At 39.5% G+C, this 11544-nt stretch overlaps 1 protein-coding gene across 5 annotated transcripts in view; it reads left to right on the top strand.

The window, feature by feature from the left end:
- The window catches only part of rasgrf2b (Ras protein-specific guanine nucleotide-releasing factor 2b), a 179615-nt gene that overhangs the window by 90184 nt on the left and 77887 nt on the right, over positions 1-11544 (top strand). For all 5 annotated transcript variants that reach the window (XM_030142633.1, XM_030142634.1, XM_030142632.1 and 2 more), the window contains exons 8-10: positions 6438-6631; positions 6752-6861; positions 6948-7066. In XM_030142633.1, coding sequence (XP_029998493.1) covers positions 6438-6631; positions 6752-6861; positions 6948-7066 — 423 coding nt within the window. The remainder of the gene's footprint in view (positions 1-6437; positions 6632-6751; positions 6862-6947; positions 7067-11544) is intronic.

The following is an 11544-nucleotide window of genomic DNA, read 5'->3' as shown; positions in this document are numbered from 1 at the left end:
ATTCAACATCTCACTCTCATCTGTCTTTGCATCAGATTGATTCTGAATGAAGATTTCTGGCAAATTATATGTTTTTTTTTTGTAGCTTTTTCACTAATGATGATGGTCATTTGGACCTCAGCTGGGCGGTACGGTTTATCGACTTTTTATTCATATGTATTTAAACAAGAGAGTGTGACAGTATTATTTATCTGAATATAGTTTGATGTTATATGTCTAGGTAAACAGCTCTGTGTTTTGTTAAGCCTTTATTTATACTGTCATCACTGTTACTAGACTTACAAAGAAGTGCGGAAACATTCTTAAAGATTGTCCTGTTTTTACTTTTTAAAGACTACTTTAAATTTGGATGGAAATTTGTGTTTCCTATAACAACAGTGATTGTGACATCTCAGTTGTCACTGTGAAAAATAAATAAATAAATAAAATTTTTCTATGAACCCTTTTGTACATAGTGGTCACTACACTGGACAGCTATTCTCCAGCTGTTCTCTTGTATATTTATGGTTTCTATTGTTTTAGCTCCACCTCAGCCAACACAGTCGATCATCCCATACACTGACGTTCACACCATTACTGTAACTTTGTTGTTCTAGATAAACCTGATCTGCACTAACATGTTTGAGTGTAAGTCAATTGCTTGTTATTAGACTGTAATTAACAGAGTTTTTATAAACAAATTTTTTTTTTGGCATATTATCTCCATAAAGTGAATAATAACTAGCATTAGAGTATGTTAAAATGACAAAACATCAAATTAGCAGCATCAAAAAAAAAATGTGTAATAGTTTTCACATAGTATATCAGTAAATACATGGTTTTCTGCTTTAAAAATAAAATGCATGGAGCCCAGCTGAGTGGACATTTTTGGAACTCCATGAAAAATAGGTTCATAAAAAATATTCAATGATATTGTTTTTTTCATGTGTGAAGATGGACAAAAACACTCAGGAAAAAAATCTTGATTAAGGCTTTCATAATTCACGCATGAAAGAGTTAAAAAAAAAAAAAAAAAAAATATATATATATATATATATATTTTTTTTTTAGAAGGAACCAGGGCTACTGGGCTGGAATATTGTGAAACAATCTCTCAGTTGTACCAAGTTCATGTAGCTCCACACTCTAATATTTAGGCCCAAGCCGAGTAAAGCCGGCGCAGGGCCTATTGAGTCTGCAGTGGGCGCATGGGGACAAAATCGCCAGTGACGCGGTCGCCTTTCGCCACTGTCGCCACTCTCACACATATTCACATTCACGGCACTGAGACCTTTCCGACGATGTACATGACATGTACACAAATCGCATATTTACACCTGCTCTGAATGAATGGGAGTCAATGGGACACGCCCACTCGGGGTCAGTCACGTGGGTTTAAGTGCACGACACGTGACCTCTGACCCCACAGACATGTGGGGGAGCTTGAGAGCTTTCAAATAAGGCCAAATATGTGGTTGCCATAGAAACGGCTATATTGTTCTTGCTCAGATTATTATGTTTTTTTTTGTTTTTTTTCTTCTTCGTCTTACACAGATTCATCATGAGGAGACAAATAAAAAATATTATTGTGGCCACGCCCCTAAACCAACCCTTAGTCAGCCATATTGGATTGAAATTTCCAAAATGCTGAGTCGGTGTTTTCGCTGACGTCGTATTTGAACTATCTCCTCCTTAGGCGTTTGGCTGAATGAGCTCAAAATTTGTCTACCGTATCTAGAGAAGTGGGGCATTAAAAGTTAGCTGAATTTTTTGGATCAGTTTTACCGTTTTTGTGCAAGGAGGTCGCAAAGTTTGTGAAGTTTTTTCAGAAATTTGCCTTTACAAATCTTGCTTCAGTTTGGTCATACAATCACTGATTTGGCTCAAATTTCAATCAGTTGTCAATCTCCCAGGCCGACAGCCATTTATTGGAAGAAATTTAAATTTTGTACTATAGCGCCCCCTACAAAATTACCTTTACAAAAATTGCTTCAGCTCGGACATACAAACATCGATTTGGCTCAAATTTGAATTAGTTGTCAATCTCCCAGGCCTACACTTATTTATTGGAAGAAATTTAAATTTTGCGATATAGCGCCCCCTACAAAGTTACCTTTACAAAAATTGCTTCACCTCGGACATACGATCACCGATTTGGCTCAAATTTGAGTCAGTTGTCTATGTCCCAGGCCTACACCCATTAATCTGAAAAATTTTAAATTTGGCTCCATAGCACCCCCTACAAATTTAATTTTACTAAAATTGGTTCAGTTTGGACATACGATCACCTATTTGCCTCAAATTTGAATCAGTTGTCAATCTCCCAGGCCTACACCCATTCATCAGAAGACATTGAAATTTGGTGCTGGAGCGCCACCTGCTGAATGATGGACATACTTGTACTGGACGCGCCCGTGGCGAGGGCCTTTAGATGCCGCTTGCGGCTTTAATTTTTATTTTTATTTATTTATTTAATTTTTTAATTTATTTTTCTTCTCCTGCTCTTTGAGCTCAAATTTGGCCCCCTGAACATTTACAAAAACTCACTAAATTTTGCCCAAAATTCAGAAGTGCGAGAAATTGAATTTACATATAGGTTTCGTAGATGTCAGTAAAGAAATGTTGCCGCAGCGCCCCCTTGAAAAGTGTAAATACATTACGCCAATGGGAGCACGTCCAACGTAAAGTTTGTCGTAGAGCCATGAAAATTGGTAGACAGATTTATCATGAGGAGACAAACAAAAAATATTATTATGGCCACGCCCCTAAACCAACCCTTAGTCGGCCATATTGGATTGAAATTTCCAAAATGCTGAGTCAGTGTTTTCACTGATGTCGTATTTTAACTATCTCCTCCTTGGCCGTTTGGCCAAATGAGCTGAAAATCAGTGTACAGTATCTAGAGAAGTGGGGCATCAAAAGTTAGCAAAAATTTTTGGGATCGGTTTCACCGTTTTTGTGTGACGACGTTGCAAACTTTGCAAAGTTTCTTCGGAAATTTACCATTACAAAAATTGCTTCAGGTCAGATATACGAACACCGATTTGGCTCAAATTTCAATCAGACGTCTATCTCCCAGGCCTACAGCCATGTATTAAAAGAAATTGAAATTTCGCACTATAGCGCCCCCTATGAATGTACATTTACAAAAATGACATCAGTTTGGACATATGAACACTGATTTGGCTTAAATTTGACTCAGACATCTGTCCCCCAGGCCTACACCTATTTGTTTAAAGAAATTGAAATTTCGCACAACAGCGCCACCTACAAGTTTGTTTTTTGTTTTTTTATTAAAATTGCTTCAGTTCGGACATACAAACACCGATTTGGCTCAAATTTGAGTCAGACTTCTATCTCCCAGACCTACACCCATTTATCAGAAAAATTTGAAATTTGGAGCTATAGCGCCCCCTACAACTTTACCTTTACGATAATGGCTTCAGTTCGGACATACGAACACCGATTTGACTCAAACTTGAATCAGACGTCTCTCTCCCAGTCCTACACCCATTTATCAAAAGAAAATGCCATTTCGCTCAATAGCGCCCCCTACAAATGTACATTTATTAAAATGACATCAGTTCAGATATACGAACACTGATTTGGCTCAAATTTTAAACAGTTGTCAATCTCCCAGGCCTACAGCCATTTATTGGAAGAAATTAAAATTTTGCGCTATAGCGCCCCCTACAAAGTTACCTTTACAAAAATTGCTTCAGCTCCGACATACGAACACCGATTTGGCTCAAATTTGAGTCAGATGTCCATCTCCCAGCCCTACACCCATTCATCTGAAAAATTTGACATTTGGCTCCATAGCACCCCCTTCAAATTTAATTTTATTAAAATTGTTTCAGTTTGGACATACCATCACCTATTTGGCTCAAATTGGAATCAGTTGCCAATCTCCCAGGCCTACACCCATTTATCAGAAGACATTGAAAATTCACACAATAGTGCCCCGTATAAATTTACCTTTACGATAATCGCTTCAGTTTGGACATACGAACACCGATTTGGCTCGAATTTGACTCAGACGTCTATCTCCCAGACCTACACCCATTTATCAGAAAAATTTGAAATTTGGCGCTATAGCACCCCGTACAACTTTACCTTTACGATAATTGCCTCAGTTTGGACATACGAATGATTTGACTCAAATTTTAATCAGTTGTCAAGCTCCCAGGCCTACACCCATTTATCAAAAGAAAATGCCATTTTGCTCAATAGCGCCCCCTACAAATTTACCTTCACGAAAATTGCATCAGTTCGGACATACGAACACCAATTTGGCTCAAATTTGACTCAGTGGTACATTTCGCAGGCCTACACCCATTCAATGGAAGAAATTGAATTTTGGCTCCATAGCGCCCCCTAAAGATTTTCTTATACAAAAATTTGATCAGTTCAGACTAGGGCTGCACGATTAATCGATTTTAAATCGAAATCGGATTTTTTAATTAGGATGATTTTTAAAAAAGGGAAATCATAAAATCGATTTCATCTTTCTTCTGCCTCCGGGCTGCGCGCCTCCGCGCGCTCGCGGGCTACCGTAGGCTCTTCCTGTGACAGCGGTCTGTCACAGAAGTCCGTGTAATGACCACGGACGTTAAATCTGTTCATGAACCCGCAGTACTTATAGCAATATAAGCCGTGGCTTCACGCAGGGATCCCGCAATTGAAATATAGCGAGATGGGGATCACTCATCTTCTGTTGTCCCGGATCCGTACTGTACTGTCTTCTTCCGAACCGGGTCTGGGTCTCGGGGTCATCAGCCTCAGCAGAGGAGCCCACACAGCCCTGTGCCCACACACATCCCCCAGCTCCACACATAGAATCCCTCCAGTGTGTCCTGGGTCGGTCTGTTCCACGCACGGATCCCTCAGTTTAAATAGAACCGCATGTGGATCACTCATATTACGTGGTCCACGCACGCACGACTGATGCCTGTCACTGACTGACACTGGTATCACTGCTGTGGGCCCAGATACCCCAAAAAGGGGAAAAAAAAAACAAAACAAAAACTCTTTTTTTTAAAATAATTAATTTAGTCCTCTTACTTGCCTAATTTTTCATTCACAAATGTAAGTTCTTTAACACAAAACCAAATATTATTTATATTTTGTAAGATGTTGAACTTTATTTAAAGCTGTTAGATAAATGTGGAAACAAAAAGGCTATAAAAAACATAAGTATTTGCTCTGATTTGGACATTTTCTTATAGTGTATTCCCCCTGACAAACTTATGTTATTTTCTTGTTGTATACATTGTTTGCATACTCTACTTCATTTCAAAGATTTAATGAAGAGAAAAAACAAAACAAAACTGTAGGTTCATCACGTGATCCCATCACAGCTTTGAGGTCGGAGCAGTGGCTTGCATTGTTGGCTGCTCACGAAAATGACATGCTGACTTCTGTTGTCTTTTCTAGTTATACCCAAAAATCGAAATAGAAATCGAAAATCGAGTTTTTAGAGGAAAAAATCGGGATTTTTTTTTTGCCAAAATCGTGCAGCCCTAGTTCAGACACATGAACACTGATTTGCCTCAAATTTGAGTCAATTGTCAATCTCCCAGGCCTACACCCATTCATCAGAAGACATAAAATTTGGTGCTAGAGCACCACCTGCTGAACGATGGACATACTTTTACTAGACATGCCCGTGGCAAGGGCCTTTCAATGCCGCTTGCAGCTTTAATTAGTCTTAGTCTTAATTTGCCTTTAGCTTCAATTACTACCATTGTAATAACATTAATTTTCATCATTTTTAAGCAATCTGTTGCTGAACCTAACCAACTAAAGAAACCCCACATCATTATTATTATTATTATTATTATTATTATTATTATTATTACTGCTAATAATAATAATCATTATAATATTCATTCATTCATTCATTCTCTGAACTCGCTTTATCCTCATTAGGGTCATGAGGGTCGCTTGGAGCAATATATACATAATAATACATTGGTTTTATGCAGCGCTTTTCTAAGTACTCAAAGACGCTTTACAATAAACAGCCAAGGGACGAACACACAGCACACGGGTAAAACAGATACAGAGTTAATACTAATGGGCAAACAAAGAACAAATGTTCATGCAAAAAGGTAGAGACAGATACGGAAAAAGAAAACACACCACAGCAGTAGTGCCCCCCACGGGCTTTTACTGTAGGCATTAGGCATGATGGGTAATCACTTCATACTGCAGTAAATATTAAATGGAAGGATCAGAACTATTTGCGTAGTTAAATTCAGGTGGTGACTCTTTTTTTTTTTTGGCTGGGCTGTGTATTTGTATTTAGCTGAAAAATACTCAGATATAATGTTTGGTCCCTACGCCTCAGACTGGACACTTTCAAAACTAATGCTTTTGTGTTGTTTTCTTTCCTCTTGTGTAACTGCACACTGCATATGTGAGTGAATGTGTGTTTTTGTTTTGGTTTTGTTTAGCTGACCTGTTTGACATCCTGCTGCCCATGCTGAATATCTATCAAGAGTTTGTGCGTAACCATCAGTACAGCCTTCAGGTTCTGGCCAACTGTAAGCAGAACAGAGACTTTGACAAACTGCTGAAGCAGTATGAGTCCAATGCTGCCTGTGAAGGAAGGATGCTTGAGACCTTCCTCACTTACCCCATGTTCCAGGTAGACGGAGGATCCTACCACACAAAGCCCACCTGTTTAGCTGCAATTTAGTTACACACAGTGAACCCTTTTATATAAATCGTCCAATATCTTCATAGGTTTTCTCTTTTTTCTCTTAAGATTCCACGTTACATCATCACCTTACATGAATTACTGGCGCACACGCCTCATGAACATGTGGAGCGCAAGAGTCTGGAATTTGCAAAGTCCAAATTGGAAGAATTGTCCAGGTTTGTGTCTGCCGTTCAGAATAACCATTTTTCCCTCACAGATATGACGTTTGATACTAACCATATGCACCTTTGTATGTGTCCAGAGTGATGCACGATGAGGTGAGTGACACAGAAAATATCCGGAAGAATTTGGCCATAGAGAGGATGATCGTGGAAGGCTGTGACATCCTGCTGGACACAAGCCAGACCTTCGTCAGGCAGGGTGAGTATGTTTCACCCTGCTGGCTACCAGCCTGTAACTTCTTCTTATTATAGGATGTTTGGTGAATGAATAATCGTACAATGATGACATGACTTGTGCATGAGTTTGGCTCAATCCCACTCCTCCCTCCCTTTGGCATCGCCACTAGTTTTGGCAGTGGCGGGCTGTGCATTTGGTGCCTGGGCCTTCGGTGGGGACTTACTCGACTTAATCCACCACTTAATACCACCACTATGACATCACAATAATAGAAACCATCAATACCATACAAAAAAATAGCAAAATAACAAGGTGTGGCATCGCAGAGAGAGAAACAGAGAGACATTTGATGTAATGAGGGTGAATACCACTATTACTAAAGCTGTAGACAACTCCAAACCTCTGCACTACAACCACAACTGGACCATGTACGTCACCTGGAGCAGTTCACAATCAATATTGATCTAATAACATGAAAATTTAAATAAAAAACATCATAGCCCACTCACCAGAGATTCTCATTATTTATATACAAAATCCATCCTCCTTTCTTAGCGCAGGAAAACTTCACTGACTCCGTCATAGAGGTGATCTGTGTGTTTCAGTTCCATCAATAAGTCCTTTTCTATGTCCATGGAGGCCAAGGCTGAGAGTCGCCTCTGTCCAGTCATATTCCTGGAATAACTTTATATTCTCTTGAGGGCAGAGAATGTCTGCTTGACCAGCTAACTAGTATCGAGGTTGGACCACCTCTCCTCACAATGTCTAACTTTTCTAGAAAAGTCCGCCTTGAAAATGGATTTTTAAGCACTTCCAAGACCAAATCAAACTCCGTCAACCTCCTTCGTCAGCCAGTGTGGGTGTAAAAAATTATGCCTCAAATGGATTTTAGTTTAATTCAATTCAATTAAATGAGCTTTATTGGCATGAATCAAAAATAATATTGCCAAAGCTATATCAAATAATAGTTTTGATCTTACCATCCAATCAGAGGAAGGATAAATGTTGATGACATTGTGAGGTGCAATTGAAATCTGACTGGTTAAAGAAACAGTCCTGATGCTATACAGCGAAGTTAAATGGGGCCTTCACTACTCATTTTGAAGGTCCAGGGCAGATTACATTAACCCTGGGAACACATCGAGACTGAAATCTGATTGGGTAAAATATCTTATATCCACATACACGTACTGGAAGCAGTACAGCCAAGAAAAATGCTAAGAAATGAAGAGAATCATCCATTTGGAATAAATTAATACAATTTCATGGAACAAATATTAGAATGTAGGTTGTAAATGTAGGTTAGTGTTTCTGATGTTTAGACCAGTGGAGAAGGCCTTGCTGGCCCTGATGGCCCACCACTGAGTTTTGGAGAGCCCTCACTGAGGCGGTAGCCCCAACCAGGATAGAGCTGCAAGGGGTGTAAGATTAGATCTTTAACCAGGGAATAGGACATGAGCACCATGCAACATATAGAGAGCTGAAAAATAAAGACAAAACCTGCAGGTCTGTCAATGACCACCTGAGGCCGGCTCCAGAAGAGAATTAATAAACCCCCATGTAAAAGGTCTGAACTGAGAAGCAGAAGTAAGTCTTGTGCAAAAAACTATTTTGGTTTCCATAGACACTTTCCTCATTTAGTAAGGTAAAAAGTTTACGGAGTCAGGAATGGAGCAGCTTTGAACTGAACTGTCTTCCAAGTGGTTTTTGATTGACAGCTTGCCTGGCAGATGAGTACGACTTTTATTTCATTTCATTAAGCTATCATCAGAAACACTTTTGTTGATAGAATAATGCATGCTTTCTGACAGGTAGTCCTAGAGGTTAACATTATTTTGTATGCAAATGTTTCATAGGGTTTACCTGTACTGGTTAAGTTTTTCTGAAACGATTGTGCTAATGATCCAGTTGAGAGGCCACGCCCTGTGCCTTCCAGCTGTTCCATGGGACCTGAATTCACAAAAGATTTTTATCTCAGTCACTGGCTAGAGACAAGCAGTTTTTTCATCCTATTTGAATTATGCGTCATTTACACATTTTAACATATGACAGCGTATTAGGGCCACACAAGAAAAAAAAAAAAAAACACTTGTCACTACGAGAATAAAGTCATTGTTTAACAAGAATACTGTCGTTAATTAACGAGAATAAAGTCGTTAATTAACGAGAATAAAGTCGTTATTTAACGAGAGTAAAGTCATAGTTTTAAAAAAGTCATTATTTAACGAGAATAAAGTCGTTAATTAACAAAAATAAAGTCATTATTTAACAAGAATAAAGTCATACTTTTATGAGATTAAAGTTGTCATTTTAAAAATTTGACAGAGTTTCTGGTTTTACAGTGAAGGCAACAAGCGAAGCAGCAACTTGTTGGACTCCTAAACTCGCAGTAGAATCCTCAGGTCCTTTCCCTTCTGTCGGACTAAACTCGCGGTAGAATCCTCAGGTCCTTTCCCTTCTGTCGGACTAAACTCGCGGTAGAATCCTCAGGTCCTTTCCCTTCTGTCGGACTAAACTCGCAGTAGAATCCTCAGGTCCTTTCCCTTCTGTCGGACTAAACTCGCGGTAGAATCCTCAGCTCCTTTCCCTTCTGTCGGACTAAACTCGCAGTAGAATCCTCAGGTCCTTTCCCTTCTGTCGGACTAAACTCGCGGTAGAATCCTCAGGTCCTTTCCCTTCTGTCGGACTAAACTCGCGGTAGAATCCTCAGGTCCTTTCCCTACTGTCGGACTAAACTCGCGGTAGAATCCTCAGGTCCTTTCCCTTCTGTCGGACTAAACTCGCGGTAGAATCCTCAGGTCCTTTCCCTTCTGTCGGACTAAACTCGCGGTAGAATCCTCAGGTCCTTTCCCTTCTGTCGGACTAAACTCGCAGTAGAATCCTCAGGTCCTTTCCCTTCTGTCGGACTAAACTCGCGGTAGAATCCTCAGGTCCTTTCCCTTCTGTCGGACTAAACTCGCAGTAGAATCCTCAGGTCCTTTCCCTTCTGTCGGACTAAACTCGCAGTAGAATCCTCAGGTCCTTTCCCTTCTGTCGGACTAAACTCGCGGTAGAATCCTCAGGTCCTTTCCCTTCTGTCGGACTAAACTCGCGGTAGAATCCTCAGGTCCTTTCCCTTCTGTCGGACTAAACTCGCGGTAGAATCCTCAGGTCCTTTCCCTTCTGTCGGACTAAACTCGCAGTAGAATCCTCAGGTCCTTTCCCTTCTGTCGGACTAAACTCGCAGTAGAATCCTCAGGTCCTTTCCCTTCTGTCGGACTAAACTCGCGGTAGAATCCTCAGGTCCTTTCCCTTCTGTCGGACTAAACTCGCAGTAGAATCCTCAGGTCCTTTCCCTTCTGTCGGGCTAAACTCGCAGTAGAATCCTCAGTTTGTTCATAAACACAAACCCTCTGTGTTTAGTTCTCTGGTGTTTCCACTGATAGTCCTACAGCTGAACACTTTCTCAGTTTCTCCTCCACAAAAGAGACAATTTGCTACAAATCAGTTCAGTTCTTCCAACAAACCCAAATGTGTGCAAACTCTCTTCAAAGTCCTCAGACTAATGTGTTGATGGAGGACAGACTCAGTATTTGGCCTTTGTGTCTACACCCCAAATGAAAGCAGAACTGCACGAAATGTTCACAGTTCAACATCAATGAGTGGGTACAACTGCTCATTATATTATGACTTTATTCTCATTAAATAATGAGTTTTTTAAAACTACGACTTTATTCTCGTTAAATAACGACTTTATTCTTGTAGTGTCAATCTTTTTTTTTTTCTTATGTGGCCCTAATATGCCGTCGTATTAACAAGTTATGTCATTATTATTATTATTATTATTATTATTATTATTATTATTATTATTATTATTATTATTATTATAACTTTTATTTAAACTCAGACATATTTTGAGGAAGCAACCTCATTTACAGTGTAGCCGAGACAAAACAAAAAAACATTTGAAACATACAATGGACATATTAGAAATACCAAAAAGTAAAAGTGACAAAGATTAAAAACAGAGAAGTTGACATAAAAACAGGTGCAGCTAGAGGTAAAATAAGAGACAATTATGGAGTTCAATGGTCCTAGTGATAAAAGTGTGGTAAGTTTTAGATGGTTTTGCAGAGTGTTCCAGGTTGCAGGTGCAAAGTAAGAAAAACTGGACTTTCCAAATTCAGTACACACTGAAGGATCCTGCAGTGTGAGCCACTCCTTTGAGCAAGAGTGATATTGACTTGCATGAAAAGATCCTAAAAAATGAATATAAGACAAACAAACAAATAAAATCCAATGTCTGTCAGGCCTGTTGGATAGAGAGGGCCATGTAACTTTATGAAACGTGTGAAAATATAGCACTGCTGAGATCTGTCTGTAGGCAGATCAGGAGAGTGGATGACTGTGGGAATGTGAACCCATATATGATCTCCCACCCCTTCACTCTCACTAGCAGACCAGGAGAGTTCACTGAAATGAATCTATTTAGGCTTTAAGCCCAATAATTAACTTCTCAG

Source organism: Sphaeramia orbicularis, chromosome 9 (genome assembly GCF_902148855.1).
Source record: "Sphaeramia orbicularis chromosome 9, fSphaOr1.1, whole genome shotgun sequence".
Lineage (NCBI taxonomy): Eukaryota > Metazoa > Chordata > Actinopteri > Kurtiformes > Apogonidae > Sphaeramia > Sphaeramia orbicularis.
This window is presented reverse-complemented; position numbering and strand designations above follow the sequence as displayed.